We start from the raw sequence: 20269 nt of genomic DNA on the forward strand, positions 1-20269 counted from the left end.
CTGTGGACTGTAGGTCATCAGGACAATTCTCCTTGTGGTATGGATGACTAATCTGATCACCGCATAATAATTACTGTGCAAATCTGTGCCAAACGGGAATTCAGGGTTTCCCTTGTGGAGGAAGCAGGTGAAGAGGAAGAGGTAAAGTTAATTTAAATTGAGTCACTGTTGCTATCTGTGTATTTCTAGGCATTTTCCTATCTTCTTTATTCTTTTACATTGCTCAAGTCTTGTTCGTGTAGCTTTGTGCACTTTGTAAAGTCACTAGTTTTTTTTCCAATCTTTATTGATTCTGGATACTCGCGGAGCATGCGAGTCCCTCCTTTGTGTTCACGGATACGTTTTGCACTGCACTTCCGCACTTGTTTAAAACCAGGCTTGGCGTCCACTCGACTACACGCCTGTTACTGAGGTTTTTCTCACGAACATAGTTTTAGTTTTACATGTAAAGTTCCTTTCTGTGTCTAGTTCATTGATCAAATGTCCTGCCCACGTTTGAGCCTTTCTTTTCATACGTTATGTTGGTATTTGCAAGTCACACATACGACTATTGTTGGTATTGTTGTTTACAGATTCCCCTGACGAAGGGCTTTTGTAATGCCCAAAGTGCATTGGGGTCAACTGTTTTGACTGCATCATCTTATGTTATCATTGAATTCAGCTTCTTTTGAAGAATACTATTACTCCTGCATTGTTTGAAAATAAAACAGATTGAGCAAAAGTCAATGCTTTTTATTGTTTGGACTATGAACTGTGTACATTGATTCATTTTTATGTTTAAGGTTTTAAGTTGTGATCAACTGTGATAAATATGTCCCAAATTTTGTTGTTTACATTGTTCACACTTTTACAGTGATTCGTGGTAGTGCACCCAGTGTCTAGGTCACTTATACTAGTTCACTTTTCCTCTTTTGAATAGGGTGGATGGGCAGAGCCCCCTCACATGGTGCACACCTGAGATAACTACCTTGTGGAAAATTGGTTTAATTTGGCTACTTTGAGTTTAGATTCAGTGCATCCCAGCTGAGTTTCCATTCCCAAGAGCTATTTTTAAAAATATATTTTTTTATTTCGTTTTTTATAAGAAAACAAAACATCAAACAAAGCATGAATACACAATACCCAGCGCAGGGCATTCCATATTGGCAGTGTAGTCAAGAGCTATTGTTGGCAGCAAGTGAGTTACCAGTAGCTGCTGAGCTACCCGTTGAAGACACCTGGATTGAAGTATCTCACCTGATCCTTTCCATGTACGACTATCATGACAATTACAACCAATATCATGAAATATCGAGGAATCTGGTTATGTGCTTTTCGTATTTGATTTGTGGTCTATTTAGACACTTGGGTGCAAGACACAGTGAAAGACCAGTACAACTGACTGATCAGTACAGAAGTACTGATATGGAAAAGGACTGATCGAGTTGAAGAGTATCAGCTGGTGACACAAACAAAAATGGAAAGTACTTCGATACCACTGAGTTCAAAAATTTGTATTGAATGTTTAATTTGACAGAGGTATTACAGAGTGATGTGTTTTACACACCGAGGTATTATTTGAGAAACTAAGGCAATTTGATAGTAAGGTGCATGGAACATTTAAGTGATTAACTATCTGCAGCTCTTCCATCACAATGTCAGAAAAATGGAAGGGATACTGAAACAAACATCTGGGACACCATACTTACGGAATTAAAAAGATATTGATGACAGAACTCCATAAATGTTTAACTCAAGCTGCTTTTGCAGGAGTAGCCTGACCGTAATATATGCAACAACAGACAAAATGTCTGTAGCCTATGTCCTCTTGTGACACAATGAACAAACATTGCATTGGCCAATATTATTCATATACATACATTGATGGAATTCATTGATTATTGTTCTCTCATATTGTTGCCCTATCCCTGAATAGGTTTTATGGCTAGCATGGAGACTAGCAGGACTTTGTATGGCAAGAAGACTACCAATAAAGACCAGTTCAGATAATTATTGTTTATTGTTTAAATGCATGGACAATACTAGAATTGTAAAGGGATAGTATACCCTGTTAATTTTATATCCTTGTACCAACTTAATTTACTGTTTCTTCCTATTCAAAGATGAATAAAACAATATTTAAAAAAGTGTTTCACAGTCATCCACTGTGGACTTGCTTTTCTTTTATTCTATTCTGCTTTCTAAATACCTTTTAATGTTTCGTTTTTTCTGAGTCGGTTTCAACCTTTCACTGGGGCTGTATTGTGTGTTATATCTTGTCTCGCAGGACCTTCGCTGAGTCATTCTGGAATCTCTCCGTAAATGCATTCGCAAAAATGAATGTATCCTTCTTACCGCCATGTTAAGTAAGAGCATCATGATTGTCTCTGAGAAGTTACACAGGTGTTCCATGTTACTTTCGATTCCTCTTTAGCCCCACGCCTTCATGAGCCCATCTTGCTGGGATTAGTACTCACCCGGGGTGGCCAGGTAAATGCTGATGTCTTTTTGGCTGCGAGCCTAAGGTGGACTCCTTTAAGTTCTCTAGGTAGATTCTGAACTCTGGTAGCCTGGCCTCTTCCTCTTCAGTGGGGGGTCCAGGATCTGTGTAAGCAACAGATAAAAAGATAGTTCACCTATGAAACACTTGCGCCTCATTATGTGCGTCTTTTTAAATCACACTAATTCATTTCAAAGGTTTTCTTGGGTCAGAACGTGAATGCATATGTGTGGACCAGGATAAGGAAACCGATGGTAATACTTGAATCACGGCCACAAAAATCATAGAAGTCAATAAAACAAATGCAGCTGACATGACATTTTGCTGTAAAGAGAATATCTTTACACGACCGCATAGTGTCCACTCAAAGGGTGAATCAAGGTACATGGATTATTAAAAGCAGATTGCAATGTAAAGAGGGAGGGCTTCACAGTGTTAGATGTGACCCGCCTGCCACACCCTTCAAAGCACATTCAGCAGATTACAGACATTGGCAAGCATGTGCCTGCTCGATGCCAGGAGGTTCGGTTTGATAACACAGGTAGGAATGCAAGCGGAGCCGCTGGAACTCCCTGCATGTACAGCCAATGAGGAGTCTGCTGGAAGGCAAAACGTTCCAGAGGACCGAGGTTGTTTTAGGAAAATGGTGGCCGGCATGAGGTAGCAATTGAAGAGGCTACACACACAGGCACAATGTAACTTTAAAAGTAGAAGAAAGTCACAAGTAATGTTTGCCAAACTTTAGAAAAAACATTTGTGCTGTTCGCCAGACAGAACAAGAACAAGATTAGCATCGGACCTCCCAGCCACACTAAGAAACGCGCATCAGGCTGAAAATGAGCGCACACTGGAGGTTTCGCTGGACACCCACCTTGATTAACAAAGCTCCTGAGTTCATTCAGCATTTGACGAAAGCAGACTCCTGAAAACGGGTTAGGAGGCGTTAAGACATTTATTTTTTTCAACGTTTACTTTTATTGCTTTTCGCTTCAACCACACGTGACGGCAAAATCAGTACAGCAACTGGTGCTTCAGATTGATTATCATTTTATGTAAACAGCTTCTATATGTCCACATTAGTCACTTTCTTATGTTTATCAGTACCTGTTCAACAGTGGTGCCACAAACATGGTCTATTCCGAGCTGCCCAGATTTCGTGGATAACACCTAGTCAGCAAACAGTAGATGAAAGGTACGGATGTGTTGCCCTAGTGTTTCATGTTGCCTTTCTAGCCTGAATTCGCCTCTCTATCGCTCAAGTATTCGCTAGGTGGAGCTCATCTGCCTCTTGGTATAGACTTGTCTGGTTGTATTGTGGTATAAGCTTGCCATTGGAGTGACTGATAGTGGCGTGGTGAGTCGAGCTTTTACTGTGCGCCCGAATCTACACATCCACATGTTTTGAATGTGCCTATCAGATAATCTCAGAATCTTCCACACGGTAGCCCAACACCCGGCGCAGTCAAAACACTTTAACACAGCACCTTTAGAAAAGGGTTTTATTTTACAAAATGCAAGGACTCTCTCTCCTTTGAATAAGGCTTGAGGTTTATTTTACACAATGCAGTCTCTAACAAAAGCATTCACAGATGTCAAATGCAGAAGGTTCAAATATACAGAGATATATATATTTATATGTAAGCAATAATCTAAATGCATGAATAATACTGATTATTAAACAAGCGGTAAATATATTGAGATAAGACTCAAACAAATAAACTGGACGTCCTACAAGAGATCAGAAAGCTATATATACATCAAATTAGTACTTTGGAGGTGCACTTTGACTCACCCACACATACGAGTACTTTGGAGGTGCACTTTGACTCACCCACACATCACAAAGAAAACACACTCACGCACACATCAAATGATCACAGCCACTGGCTCACATTACAATGGCAATAATCAAAATTCAATACACCAACTGGTGCAAAATACCGCATCTCAGACTGGGGAAAGTAAACAGCCGTGATTGAGAGCCTTAGCAACCAGGATCCATGCTCCGAGATAGACCCATCCGTCCTCGCTCGGATTCCAAACTCCCGGATTCCAAGTCCTCAACCCTCAGCTTTAAACAGACTAGAAGGTTCGGGAGAGACCTCCCTCTGGGCCAGGGGAATCTTAGCAGGACTGGCCAGGTTCCAAGCAAGCATTTGTAGAGAACAATGAGAGAGCTAGGGAGGCGTAGGGTGCGTCCGTATCCCCTGTATATATATCAGTTTTATCAAAGTTGGACGAACCCAAAGATGTTGGTACGATCACTGTCAGACAGTGCTTGGGAACCCACTAGGTAAGTTAAAAGACCCCTAACACACCAACCTATTTGGTGTCATGCTTCATCATTGGGGTCCCAACCGGGTGGCCGAATGCCCCCCGGTTGTGCTACAACGCCTGACTACAGCGGAGCTGGTGTGGTGCAAGGGTGTGATGTAGTGAAGGTTTAAAAATATCTCTGAGAATCCTTGCCGTGGGAAATTTATTGTTGGCGGCTCAGGATATGCTAAAAATAAAATGATGTGGTGCAACTACGAAAGAAATTAGTTTCTAATAGTTGTATGTGTTGTAGGTCTACATGTTTCAGCCCTCATCGAGATGTCAGGGGCTTTCGTCAGGACCAGTGAGTGCAGTGAGTGGCAAAGTGAAAGGTGCCACGTGATGGGTGAAAAAATTAAAAAGGTTGATTACCTACACACTCGCTAAGGTGTGTGGACCAGTTGTCTGCGAATTTGCGGACACCGCAGCGAAAAAAGACCTGTGGGAGAAAGAAGACAGCACAGAAACATGTATAACAGTGACATATTGTGCTGAGTATGGCAGCAACTATAAAATGCAATCTTACGTGCTGTGAAGAAACAAACACCTTCGGACGGTCGTACCTGTGGCAACACACACACTGTGCTTGTGTGGCATGCTGCTAAAAGGGGTTTGTCGAGGGCAAATCACTAGCAAATGCTAAGAGGACGCAGGTCCCCCTGTTGACTCTATAGACAAAGTGGTGATAAGCAAGACAAAACAAGCAATAAAACAGGTAGGAGTGCAAACTATGCACGCAGGGTGCCTGGTGAGTGAATGCAGCAGGCAAATAGGTGGTGGTACCGTGAGGCCTCTGGCTAAAATGGTCAGGCTGTGTCACAGTAGGGACCCAGTGAACGCTAGCAGGTTTAACTTGCCAAGTGGCAGTGCGCGTTGCTTAATTGGCGCTGGGTATGAGGAAGGGGTGGTGTACCCCTGTGCGCTGCGCTGGGGAGGGGGGAAGTAAAGAAAAGTAATTACACTATGGCTGAGTGAGAACGCTGCTCAGGATGCGGGAGGAGTGCGCTCCTCGAGTCACAGGTTCTGTGAGGAGAAAGGTAATGGCGGGCATGAGAGGCGGGACGTGGAAAGCAAGTACAATCCACCGAGGAAAAAGCGCGCGTCACCTTACTTGATCGTGGAGCTGCACCCGCCTGGCACCTACTGGGGTCTCCCGGGTTTCGGATGGTGAGGGATCCATGGTGGAGGGAGATTAAATAGTTATGGGCTCCATGGGGTATGTGCTGACTGACCGGAGGTCGCGGGCTGGAAAGTGAAGCCTGCGCAAGTGCAGAGCCGGAGTGTTGACTTCCCGCACATGCGTGGAAGGGAAAAAGTGTACCGCGCATGCGTTGAGGTGGAGGGGCGACTAATCATGCGCGCGTGCGCAATAGAGACATTACGCAGCGCTGGAGTGGCGACGGGCCAATGGGAAGAGAGACAGCGCCGGGCATATGGGGAAATAGATGCCAGGTTGGAAGTGAGCATTAATGGCTGTATTTAGGCCGATCAGTAAGTGCGAGAAATGGGAGGTGGAGAGGCGAAAGCTCATGCGCGCGTGCGCTAAGGTGACATTAGGCAAAGTAGAGAAGGAGAGGGAGCTGGTGGTACTGCCAGGCATGTGGAGGACTGGATACCCGGAAAGAGATCAATACTTGGAGGCTACAGTTGGGCCAAGCCAGTAGATGAATAAGCGAGGTTAGGATCTCCTGAGACTGTTCCAGGGGACATTGTCGTTTAAGCCAATGGTGTGGCTAGACAGACGGTATATCCATCTTTGTTCTTGTTCCAAGAGGCGGCTCTGGATGTTGGGTAGGTTATGGTCTAAAGCCTCCAGAACGACCCATCTCATATCATTGGTCATGTGGCCTTTTTCTAGGAAATGGTTGGTCATTTTCGTGGTGTTTTTCTTGCAGCGTATTGTGCTGCGGTGCTCACAGATCCTGGTTTTTATTTTGCGAGTGGTCATGCCAATGTAGATGAGGTTACATGGGCAAGTTATCCGGTACACAACATTTTCTGTGTTGCAGTTCGTGTGCTTGCGTAGTTCCCATGTTTTACCAGGTTCCAAATTAAGGTGTTTGGTCGTCTCGGTGATGTGGCAGACACTGCAGTTGCCGCACGGGAAATGCCCTTTGATGTTAGGAAGGCCCCAGGCGTTTAGGACCGTGTTGGCAGGTCTGGGAAGGAGAGAAGGTCTAGTAGATACTATGGTGTCCTTAATGGTTCTGGCTCTTTTGTTTGACAGGAGGGGAGGTTCCCAATTGAGATTGCCTGTGTTCAAGATTCTCCAGTTATTTTTAATAATTTGGGAAACCTTGTTGGTCACCGTATTGTAGGTGGTCACGCATGTAAGTGGCGGACTTGTAGGTTCTTTAATGTAGTTTTCTAGTAAGCCTTCGCGATTTTGGTTTCTGGCCCTCTTGTTGGCTGTCTTGGTTATGTTTGGTGGGTAACCACGTTGGTGCAGCTTGTGGCAAAGGTCCGTTGCCTGTACCTTGTAATCCTTGGTGTCACTGCAGTTTCTGCGGAGACGAAGGAATTGGCCATACGGTAGGTTTTCGCGAAGGGCTCGGGGGTGAAAACTGGTAAAGTGTAGTAGAGAGTTGCGGGCCGTGGGTTTGAAGTGAGTCTTGCTCATAAGGCCTCCTGATGCTGTTTTATGTCAAGGTCCAGAAAGGTGGTCTGGTGCCTGTCTGAGCTGTGTGTGAACCTGAGGTTGGGGTCACACGTGTTCACAGAAGGAGGCCAGCGATTCTTCTGATCCTTCCCAGATCAGAAGGATGTCATCAATGTAACGTTTGTAAAATTTGATTTGAGGAATGCGTGGTAAATTGTTATTGAGGAGATGTTTGGTCTCAAAATTGAATACGTACAAACCCGCTATGCTGGGGGCGAAAACGCTCCCCATCGAAGTGCCGTACTTCTGGAGATAGAGCTTCCCTTCGTATTCGAAGTAGTTTTCTTTGAGCGCAAGAGTTGCACATTTTAGTACAAAGGAAGAGGGGGTACGGTATTGCCAGTCGGAGTCATTGAGAGCCTCTTCTAGTACTCTAAGGGTATTATCTTGTGGGAGGCTCGTGTACAAGCTCTCTACATCAAGTGATACCAAAAAGGAAGTACTGGGGTCGTAGTGTATGTCCGCTAGAAGTCCTAGAAGGTCTTTGGTATCTTTTAGGTATGTGCTGGTGGACTGGACCAATGGTTGTAAGAAATGGTCACAGAAGCGTGACAAGGGTTCCAATAGGGACCCGATGCCTGAGACGATGGGACGTCCAGGGGGAGGGGTTTTGTTCTTGTGGATTTTGGGAACAGTATAGAAATATGGTATTCTGCCTTGTGTGGTTGTGAGGAATTTGGCCTCGTTCTTAGAGATCTGGCCAGTGTGTTCCGCATCGTCCACTAGAGTTTGTATGCGAGTTTTCAAGGAGGAGCTGGGGTCATGTGTGAGCAACTCGTAGGTTTTGGTATCATTTAGTAGGCGCTCACATTCTCGGTGATAGTCATCTTTGTTGAGTATTACCGTGCCTCCCCCTTTATCAGCTGGTTTGATAATGATCTCGGGGTTGTTTTTCAGTGATTGTAGGGCCATCCGTTCTGTCTTGCTTGTGTTTTGGAACGTGTGGGGTTCTTTGAGGGCTTCTATTTCTTTGAATACTGTTTGCTCGTATACCAAAATTTTGGGCGGGGTGGAACTGGGGGGAGGTATGAAGGAAGACTTAACTCTTAAGGTGGTGTCCCCTTGATCTCCTGGATCAGTGAGTGTGGGGGCATTCTCAAAGAAAGCCTTGAGCTTAAGTTTGCGAAAGAACTCTGCTAGTTCACAGTGCAGTTTAAACTTGTCAAGTTTGGTTGTCGGGGCATAACCAAGTCCTTTTTCTAGGATGGCTACTTCTGTAGATGTTAAGACATGTTTAGAGAGGTTAGTAATGAAGCTCAGCGTGTGCTCGGGCCTGGTTGTTTGTCTCTGGTTTGGCTCCTTGTCTGAGCTCCCTGTTGTGGGTTGTCTTGCCAGTGTACCGTGTTCCCTCTGCGTTTCCTTCCGCGTCCTCGTCGGCCTCTCCCTAAAAAAGACTGTGGCTGGTTCTGGTTCATGTACGGTGGTGGAGGTCCAAACGGTGGGTTCCAACCGTAGCCAAATTGTGGATATATGTGAGGGTACATAGGTGGGTGTAGCATATTGGGTCCCTGGGGGCTTGAGACCATGGTTGTTGCCATCCTGATTGTCCACCTCTGCCTTGCTGGCGTCTGCGGTAGCTGCTGTTGCTGGAGAGTCAACAGGGGGACCTGCGTCCTCTTAGCATTTGCTAGTGATTTGCCCTCGACAAACCCCTTTTAGCAGCATGCCACACAAGCTCAGTGTGTGTGTTGCCACAGGTACGACCGTCCGAAGGTGTTTGTTTCTTCACAGCACGTAAGATTGCATTTTATAGTTGCTGCCATACTCAGCACAATATGTCACTGTTATACATGTTTCTGTGCTGTCTTCTTTCTCCCACAGGTCTTTTTTCGCTGCGGTGTCCGCAAATTCGCAGACACCTGGTCCACACACCTTAGCGAGTGTGTAGGTAATCAACCTTTTTAATTTTTTCACCCATCACGTGGCACCTTTCACCTTGCCACTCACTCCACTCACTGGTCCTGACGAAAGCCCCTGACATCTCGATGAGGGCTGAAACATGTAGACCTACAACACATACAACTATTAGAAACTAATTTCTTTCGTATTTGCACCACATAATTTTATTTTTAGCATATCCTGAGCCGCCAACAATACATTTCCCACGGCAAGGATTCTCAGAGATATTTTTAAACCTTCACTACATCACACCCTTGCACCACACCAGCTCCGCTGTAGTCAGGCGTTGTAGCACAACCGGGGGGCATTCGGCCACCCGGTTGGGACCCCACTGATGAAGCATGACACCAACTAGGTTGGTGTGTGAGGGGTCCAAGCAAGCATTCCCACGGAAGGAAGGAGCTCTCATGTTCTCTTCTTCAAATCTCGCATGTTCCAGCCTCTATCTTGACGAAGCTTACAAAAGCCTTTCAGAACACAAACAATCCCTCACCAAAACAGAAAGACCTTGAACGTGAATAACCCAAGCAACTTGCAAACACTGCTGTGCACGCAGAAAAGCTGAAGCAAGGCAAAGCCAAGGAAAAAGGAGGACATGAGGCCATGTCAAAGCCAATAGTAAGCACTTCATAATTCTTATAACCCAAACAACTTGCAAACGCTGCTGTGCACGCAGAAAAGCTGAAGCAAGGCAAAGTCAGGTAAAAGGATGACATGAGGCCATGTCAAAGCCAATAGTAAGCACTTCATAATTCTCATACAACACCGATCACATGTGTGCATCACTGCCCACAACACTGCACTTTGAAACCAAAGAGTACATTCCACACCTCTCTCTCCCTTTCATGCTTTCAAATGCACATCCCACACGCTCTGCTCTTGGCAAGGCTATTCTACTCCGTGACAGCTCCCACTGAAAGACAGCAAGATTACAAGAACAAAACTTTTTTTTTTATGAACTTTTTATTGATAAACAAACATCAGCATTTCAATCACATTTCGGAGGAAGTAGTACATCAGGCTTCATGGGAACAATAGGTAATATACATTACACAGAATATACTTTGGAAGGTCTAGGGTGAAGGGGGATCTTCGTTACTGAGGACGAGGGGCGGTTGACATATATCTTCCCGGTAGGAATTCCACAAGCCCCAAACACGGGTCCATTTCTTGGGACATCCCCGGGCAACATACACCGTTTTTTCCCGAAACATTGCCCAATCCAAGTCTTTTTCCCAATCCCCCATCGTAGGAGGGAGCGGCGCTCCCCATCGCTGCGCAATGTTTCTCTTGGCGAGCATGAGCCCCAAAGTGACCCACTGTGTCAGGCAGACATTCAAATCCGTTGGCTCCCAGATATTTAATAAGCACCTGCGGGCTTCCATACGGAGACGTACGGATAAGACAGTGTTAATAATATCGTGAATATTACGCCAATAGGGTTGGATCAGATCGCATTCCCAAACTATATGCATAAAAGTACCCAACTGGCCACATCCTCATCTACAGTCCCCCCGTCAGCCCTCCCCTTCCACACCAATTGAGGCCTCGTCACATATACCCTGTGTAGGAGTTTTAGTTGGACAAGTCGGTGACGAGCTGGTATTGACACTACTCTGGGCGAGGAGACTGCCTCCTGCCACTCCTCATCATCCATTTCGTCTCTGGACCACTTCTCTCGAAGGGCCCGGAGAGGATCTGACATGTTGTTTACCAGCTTTTTGTATATCAATGAAATGGTGCTGTCAGGAATATGACCATCCAATACTCTATCGTCTAGCGGGGAGGAGTCAGGTGGCGTGACCCCAGGTTTTAAATGAGTGAGTAATGCGTGCCTAACCTGTGTATAGCGGAAGAGTTCCGAGTCGGCTAATTTGAATTGCTGTTGCAAAATGGCAAATGACTTAATGTCTGATTTTTCCCACAGATCACCTATACGGGAAATGCCTGTGAGATCCCACTTGTCGAACCCTTTACTTCTCCACAAATTACCCAGCTGTTCAGAATCCCATAATGACGTTGCAAGTGTAAGACTGCGCCCCCAACCAAGGCATTTAGTGGCAGTGTGCCAGACATGTACAGTATGTTTGGTGGGGCCCGTTAGTGTATAGCGCCGGGGCTTAGAGTAGAGGGCTCTATTGAAGTTTCCTCCAGAGAGGAGCCATCTATCCATTCTATAACCCGGGTCTCCTGGTTGGACGTAAGTGCAGTGGTTGATGGAGGACAAATGGGCCGCCCAGTAGTACAGTTTGATATTAGGAAGGCTGATGCTGCCATCGTACTAATTCAGGGAAAGCTTACTGAGAGCGATACGAAGAACAAAACTTTTAAGAGAAGCAGGCATATGCAGGAAATCGTACATCCAGGCTAGGATGAAATAACACACTAAAGTCAGTTAAAATAATGGTAGTCAAAGGTCATCACAGGGTCTCAAAACCACAAGAGTGCCTCTAGCACTACACCACAACAGTGCACTTAGGAAGTAAAAACAGCAGAGCAATAAGCATTTGTGTCGAGGCACGTAGGTCGTCTCAAACATTTCCCGATTGGGTTATTAGAAAGAGGAGCCGGGACTCTTACCTATGATGTCGTATTGTACATTTATTACTATACTATGTCATCTGGGACACTGGCAAGACGGTGCAGAGGTAACTCCAGCTAAACAGTGGTGGAGCCTGAGGCAATAAGGGCGAAAACGATGGGTGCATCTTCCCTTGATACAGGGCAGGAGATAAAATGGTGTTCACGTTGCGGTGACTTACCAGTGGCCCACGTCTGCCTTGAGAGATGGGGGTGGTTTGGGCTCTGGCAGGGTGTGCTGCCAGAAATGACCAGTGTGGAGGATGGTGGGTGGTCACTAGCCCGACCAACACATCAAGCATGAGGCCGGAGTGTGTCAGGTAGCACCTGTGGAAGGAGCAGCCAAAGACAAAATATCCAGGAGTGTTTCAGTTGCAAAGAGATAAAGGCAATCCTCGATACATAAAATGGCACAAAAGCAATCATAAGATAGACGAGATGAAGACACTTTTTAGTAAAACAGTGTTATGTTATGTTAATGAGATTTATTGAGCGCGCGAATACCCGGGGGTGTCTTGGCGCTATGAACGCAGTAAGCCCAGCCAAAGCGTCTAATTCTGAAATAGCCAGGTTTTTAGCCCCTTCCTGAAGATGGTGAGGGAGCTTGCACTTCTGACCTCCATTGGCAGCATGTTGGCAGTGGATTAAGCAAGGCGCTGATGTCAGAAGAGGACACAAGTCACTTCAGTGAGGACCTAGTAGAAGAACAAAATGGCATAATGGAAGCATTTGATTCAATAATGAAAAAGCTGAACAAGTTGGAGAAGGCCTTTGCCTTGGTGGACTCCCAAATTGAAAAGGTGGAACAGATGGCGATAGGGTAAGAGGCTTTCAGAAAGTATTTAGGCCCAATCAGGCAACTCTCAGATGGTTGAGTGAGCCTCCACCAATCAGCGAAACCCCACAGACACACCAAACGAGCCAGCTGGTACACACTAGAACTCAGTGCAGCAGAACACAGGTGTAAATAACTGGAAAGAAGATGGCAAACCAGCAAGAACGACACCAATCAAGCCACTTACAAATCAGCCCTCAATGACAACCACCGCCAAGTAAAAGTCACAAAAAAGGAGGCCTTGACACACCAGATCGAAACCAGCCCCAACCAAACCAAGGAACTCTTCACCATTGTCAGAGTTCACCTGCCCGTGAGCCACAGAAAACATCATCCCCCTCACAGAACCTCTGAGACTCTCTTGCCAACAACTTCCACAACAAGATAGCAACCATCTACAGAAAATTCGATTACCAACCCTCTGACCTCTTCTACAACCCATCAACCATAACCATCAACCACCCGCTCACTGGATGGGAACAACTCAGTTCACCAACAACCACCATACTGATGAACGCCATCCACTCAGGAGCACCCACCGACCCATGCCCCAACCGACTCTTCAACCTCGGAAACAACGATGTCAGCCACCAGCTCCCCATGATCCTCAACGCCTCCAAAACTACAGCCACTTTTCCCGATGCATGGAAGCACGCAGAGGTTATACCCCTCCTCAAGAAACCTTCAGCAGACCCCAGAGATCTCCAGAACCAGCGTCCCATCTCACTCCTCCCGTCACTCCTCCAACGTCCTGGAAAAAGTTATCAACCTCCAACTCACCGATCATCTGGAAAGAAACAAATTGCTGGACACATCCCAATCAAGTTTCAGATCCAACCACAGCACCGAGTCAGCCCTGATTGCAGCAACTGAAGACATCTGAGCTCTACTTGACAAAGCAGAATCAGCTGCCCTCATCCTCCTGGATCTCTCCACAGCTTTTGACACCGTCTCCCACCACACACTCATCTATCGCCTACACAAGATTGGAATCGCAGACGATGCACTCTGATGGATGGCTCGTAAAAATATAGGTTGAGGGTGATACCAATACATTTCTCAATATACTCCTCGGGAGCCCCTTCCACACTATATGCAAATCATCAATATAGCATGCCCAAAGGGCCAAACACCCCAAACATCAATCATTCTCCTCCACCCAGGACATGTGCTTCTCCCAGCAGCCCACTAATACATTTGCATAGCTAAGGACGAAGCACATGCCCGTGGTGGTCCCTTGCATCTGCTGGTACAACTGTACTGCAAAGAGAAACAAAATCAATTCCAAAATCAATGTATTATGCTCTTGGTACTTAAGCGGGAGACTTTTCAGAAACACTTTTACTGCCATCAAACCCTAGGGTTACATATGCTCTTGCGGTTGTGATGGCCCATTCAGACATAATTGTTTTATTCTAGTGAAACACAACAGCGCTAGGGGAATGAGGGAAGCGGTGCATATATATATATCAAGAAAAATATAGTCTTGTCAGATCGTTCCTGACACTTATATCTGTTTTGGCTTCACTTGTTATCTGAATAGCAATTGCAAAAATGCCCAGCTAATTTAATCGATGCTTGTAGACTATGTGTGAGGACATCTCTGTGAATCTGTCCACAAATAGGAGAAATTTTCACTAATTTAGTGGGATGGGTCCTCCACCTCTATACTACACCGATAGTAAGTGTGGACATCTTCCTTTCCAGAGAATTCCCTTGGAACAGGGAAAAAGACAGGAGTGTCCATTGTTGTTTGCTCTGGTGTCCCTAAACGGTCCATTGGCAGAATACTGGGAATGGTTAAAGTTTTTGAGTTATGCAGAGGTTTGTATAAACTGGCACTAATCAGTTGCAATCCCACCTTACACTGTGGGAACCTCTGACAGAATGGGGAAGCACACTGCAGTGGGCTGTGGTGGGTTTCTGTTACCTTGGGATATATATATCACAAAAGATCTGAGAGCCTTCATAAGAGATTACCTGGGAAAGATACTGAATGATTATACAACTGATGCGGAACATGGGAGGAAACTCCTATTATTGATTTTGGGGAAGGCCACCCTCTTTAAAATGATTTTGTTGCCTACATTTCTACATATCTTGCAAAACACGCCCTGCAAAGTCCCAGACAGTGTTTTCCGGAAAGTAGACAGTGTCACACGATTGCTACTATGGAACAGAGGGTCCCCCAGAACAGCTCTACGTCTGCTAAGGGTCCATATAAGGGGCCACCAGTCTAGCCTTATCTCAACATGTACTATTCGGTGTCCCAGCTATATAAAGTCAACAAATGGGTATTTACTGCTTATGGGAGCTATCCCTGGGAGCAGATAAGCTGGCTATGATGACTAGGGGTTATCTAAGGGACCTCTTTGGCGGGAACAATACAGGAACACATGGATGGTAGCCCACCCCCTCCACCGTCCTAAATAGTAGTTAAAATAGGGAGCAGGAGGGCACTGTTGCCCTGGGCTGGTGGGATAGGCTCCCACTTGAGACACCCCTCTGAGACTTGACCATACTAAGGGATCTGGCGAGGCTGAAAGTATTTCAGAAATGGGATCTGCTAGGTATATCCATTTTCGGGGATGCTTAATGTCCTTTTAAGACCACCAGCTACATTCTGAAATGTTTGACACAAAACAATTTTGATTCCTCCAACTTGAGCATGCCATATCCAAATATGAGACACACCTTGATCAGACGGAAGATGAGTCTCCACTAAACAATCATGCCTTTTCTCAAATTTACAAGAAACTATTAAGCAATAGGCGAGAACTATTGACTGCCCTCAGGGGAAGATAGGAAAGGGATCCCGGGGTACTTGATTATAGCTGGATAGAAATACCTGAAGGAGATAGCCACGAGATAGGGCTTCTTTCTCATACAACTAAAAGTCCAGCACAGAGCATTCTTCAATAGAACTAGGCTGTATAGGATTAGAAGTGTTGGCAATGACCTATGCCAGAGGAACTGCACCCAAAAGGGCACCCTTGTACACAGATTTTGGGGGTGTAGGTGTCTCTCAAGGGATCTAGAGAATGCAATTCGAGATTACACCCCTAGGTGGCACTGCTGGGGATATGGATAAATCAAGCTTAATCCAAATATGATCTATTATTCTATAATACTGCTGTGATGGTGGCAAAACAAGGTATTGTTAGACTATGGGGCAGTGGACCCCCACCAAGGGTGAAAAGGTGGATCTAGAATTTAGACTGGTGGGTGCAGGCTGAGGAATCAATCTTGAAAGCAAGAGTTTGCCCTCTGAAATTAATAAGACATAGCACCACTGGTAAAACTATATAGCCAATGACTGAGGATGGTCAAAGGCATCAAGTGAGGAGGAAAGGGAAGGAAGAACTTACTAGAAGGAAGGGTAATGGGAGTGCATATGGGAGACCGTATAAGAGACAACTATGTGGCCCAGTGGGAGGTTTCCATCTGCTAAATGTGATGTCTTCCTGACAAATTTTCCTTATTTTTGATGATACGTACCTAGTGGCTGCAATAATCTGTGGTTAGTTTATTAGTTTATACCCCCCCAAAAAAATTATATTGACAATATAAACACTATAAAAAGATTACAGAAAAAACGTGGAAAGACACGCTGATTTTAAATTATCAGATGTTAGAAACATTTGTATAAACTTTTAGCAAGAATAAGTGACACAATTGCCTTGTGCAATTAGCATAGACATTGGTTTCAGATTTCTACCAGGCTTCAAGATTAAATTAATTAAGGCCATTTCCCACAGTATTGTGACTTTTCATTATAATTATCTCACCCTAACCGATTCAGGCCAGGGGCTTTTCCATTCCTCCTTTTGGCTACTGCTCTGATTTCCTCAAGTTAGATTTTATCATCTGGCTCACATTAAATTTTAACTTATCTAAAATAAGGCCTGTTGCAAAACTGTTTGTACTTGTACAATGTACTGGGTTTTCCTCTGAACTGTACAAATTCTTAAAGAAGTCTGGTAATTCACTTCCCAAGACACCTCTTGATTTTTCTCCTTATATGTTCTTGCATTTCAATTCTTTATTGAAACCTTTAGAATCATTTTGTCTTTATTTTCTAGCACGCCCCTTTCTGAAGTTGACATATGCTTGCTTTAACCACAGATTTGTCATACATTTTATATCTTAGAACATCTTATATCTTAGAAGACCGATACATGTATTAGACTTATGAGCTGTAATCAGGTAGTAGTGTAAACCCAGCATGAGGGCAACAAAGCACTGCTTATCAATCAGGGAAAGGGAAACAATTCATAATTCTATACATCATGTGTAGTTCTACATGATTTTAATACACAGTTGCAATGAATATCAGATGGAAATATTTTATAGGCTTTCATAATTGTGCGATAGTCAGCAACGGCATCATGAGACAGCTTGAGGTGAGCACAAATTATTTATAAAATCAATAGAGACTACTGGTTGGACACATTGATGTGGAATTGAGTGTAAAGGATAGACACTGTTTCAGATTGTGAAAAGGATAATGCAAGCCTAAAAACAGGTAACATGTCAAGGTGGCAGATCAAAAACTGTTTCAAGAACTGAAGCTCGTGCATAAGTTATTTCATTCAGGAACCTATATCAAAGGAGAGATGAAACACGATGTTTTAGTTAGTTAAGCTTAGGTAGCACAGCGGCATTTTGCTTCTAAGTTTGATTCCTTTTACGAGTGTTGGTGCCAGGTTATAGGGACAAAGATTTAACATCTCAATAACCTTTACTTTTTTGTCTATCAATGTTCCTTAAGCAAAACTCGTGTATTTTGTGGATACAATAGAAATTGTGCCCGAGTATGGGTGTTTTCTTTATCTATAGGAATCTGAATAGGTTGAAGTTTGACGTTATTAGGGGAAAGAGCCGATAGTTGCAGGTGCGCCATGGTTCCCTTTCAAATGTGAAGAATTTGTGGCTTGGTTCACAAATATGGAAGGCAGTGGCTAGATGCATTGGCAAAATACAATAAAATATAGCAAGGTAGAAAAGACCAATACATTTTCTGAACTTACCGAACAATAGATTTAAAAAAACTAGATAAGAGACACATTTTGTGCACTACTAAACAGAACAAGTAGGGGCTTAAAAGGGAATAAGAAAGTAACACTGTAAAGTATGGCTTGACAAATTTACTTTACCTTCTTGTAATTCCAGATCTGAGGCACTAGTTGTATACTCTAGGTTTACATTGCTTTCTGCTGATACTCTCTTTTTTGACAATTTTGTTGTCTTTTTCTGTTTAAATTCCTGTACGTCCCAGTCCAGGTCCCAAAGCCAGGGATCTTCCTTATACCTGAAATAATAAATATGGAAATTGTTTCAATTTAAACAAAGTTAAATGACGGGAAGCACAACAAATCTAAGTCTCATGCCTTTGTCTTGGAGGCATTTGTGTTAATGCCATTGGCATATTACAGTTATGTTCAATACACAGTTTCTGCCCAGTGTATGCAACTCTGCCCGGATTCTTAATAGGAGCAGTAGTAATTTGGTAATTTCTGAAAGTGAGGTACACTGAACACGTCGACTGCTACGCAGCCATGTTTAATAATTGGTAAATTGGTTTAGGAGAAAGGTTTGCTCTCATAGGTCACTGTGAAGTTCTTGAGACTTCAAAACTGTGATCTTTTGTGCATTTCTCCTTTTTCTTACTAACTCTCAACTTTCTATGAGGTGCCATGCCCTTTTTAGAAAAAGGAAAGCATCTCCACACTAGCACCAAAACCATCTTTTCAAACAACGGACATCAGCCAGAGCAAAAATCGACACCTGGTACCAAAATTATATATATTTATTTTCACAGCAATTCCTCTATAGCTAGTTTGTTTTGTCATAATTACAACTTTAGTTACTAACCTCTGCCACAGGCTGTCTGGAAAGGAAATAAAACTGATGTGGGCCAAAACCCATTTGCCTGTCTTTTTGTACAGTCAGCCGTGCACTACATATTCGTTTCCTGTGCACCACCCCAGTTCCAATAGCTGCAAGATGTTTGAACGGAAAGTCATGGGTTGAGTCAGTAAGGAGGGAATTCTGTATTAAATAGAACCAAACTATGTTAATGATAAAGGCTAATTTTCTGTATTTGTACTTAAAATGTCAGACGATGCCCAGACTGGGTGGGATAGATTACATAGAGAGCAAAATGAGAGGACAAGACAGCATTGCTCAGAGATAGATTCAACAGGGTGTGCACTGTTGTGTCTTGTGTGTATGAGGCCTCTAGTGGTCCTCAGCAGACTCCTTACAAGTATTACATTATCTGGTAGGTGTGGCTGGGAGTGGTTAATGACGTTTGTGACAAAGTGCATTCAGTTAACAGTTGCATTCTGAAGAATAAAGATGTGCAAACCAGAGCTCTGTGTGTGGCTTGCTCCCTAGCTGGGGAAGACGCTACAAATGGCAACGAGATAGGGGATACCTGCCCCAAAGGACACAAGACTGCTCTCCCTGAGGGTTTGCCGTGGTCCAGTAAACTGTGAGTGCCACATGCGCCTCAAGAAGCGGTCGACAGTTGCCGTATATGGAGCCAAAGTGCAACTACAGCTTTTGAGAGCCGGTCAAAAAAGGTGAAGGCCCTACAGAGGAGCACAATCAGTAAGCCAGCAAAAAAATCTACTGGTAAGGCTGAACAGCACAACACAGAGCCAGCACCAATACAGAGCAGAAATGCTAGAGACACCGACAACCAGGTACGAAGAAGCATTAAAGGCAGAGACAGCCAGGTGCAGGAAAGAGCTAGAGGCAAAGACAACCAGGCCTAGAGAACCATTAAAGGAAGAGACAACCAGGTACTGAAAGTACAACTGTACTCACCTGAGCAAATGAGAAAAGCACCACCCGACCTGCCAGCGAAACTTGGCCGGTGTGCTCAAAGTAGCACGTGGCATCGTCAACGACCCAAGCATAAGCACATGGGCTGTGCTTACGAAGCAATTGGTCCTCACTGAAGTGGCCACAGAGGTGGCTGGTGGCACTCAACGCAACTCAAAAGATCTTGAAGCTCTCCAATGGCTGTACAAAAGAGTGCCACAACATTCCTGAAACCAACCCTCCTTTCGACACAACCAAAAAGCAGACTATTGGCGCCAGATGGACTGCCTGGATCAAAGCGTTTGATGACTTCATAGATGATGTTGAAGAAGCACATGACAAAAAGATACTTAAAGAACAATGCAGGTGACGGAGTAAAATAAGTGATAAAGAAGATATATCACAAGCTGATGAAGTATCAAGAAGACGTTAAAGGCCAAGTTCAATCAAATGCTGAAACGCTGACTATGAAAGGTACACTTTCAATCAAGAAAGACAGCAACCTGGTGAGCCGATGGGCACTGCAAGTGCAATGAACTCAATGATGAAGAAGGCATGCGTTTCAGAGTTATAGATGGTTGCCCATCGGATTCATTCAGATGACACATACTGCGAGGAACGCTTATGGCTGTGAGAGTGGAGGAACATGCTGATCGACAAGCTACTGATA

General features: G+C 44.4%; 1 protein-coding gene across 4 annotated transcripts in view; it reads right to left on the minus strand.

Annotated features, from left to right (window-relative positions):
- POLG (DNA polymerase gamma, catalytic subunit) overlaps positions 1 to 20269 on the minus strand; it is an 862381-nt gene that overhangs the window by 371548 nt on the left and 470564 nt on the right. For all 4 annotated transcript variants that reach the window (XM_085644442.1, XM_085644444.1, XM_085644443.1 and 1 more), the window contains 2 exons: positions 17925 to 18079; positions 2457 to 2583 (listed from right to left, as the gene is read on the minus strand). In XM_085644442.1, the coding sequence (XP_085500568.1) occupies positions 2457 to 2583; positions 17925 to 18079 (282 nt within the window). The remainder of the gene's footprint in view (positions 1 to 2456; positions 2584 to 17924; positions 18080 to 20269) is intronic.

The sequence above is a fragment of the Triturus cristatus genome, chromosome 3_1 (assembly GCF_964204655.1).
Source record: "Triturus cristatus chromosome 3_1, aTriCri1.1, whole genome shotgun sequence".
NCBI lineage: Eukaryota > Metazoa > Chordata > Amphibia > Caudata > Salamandridae > Triturus > Triturus cristatus.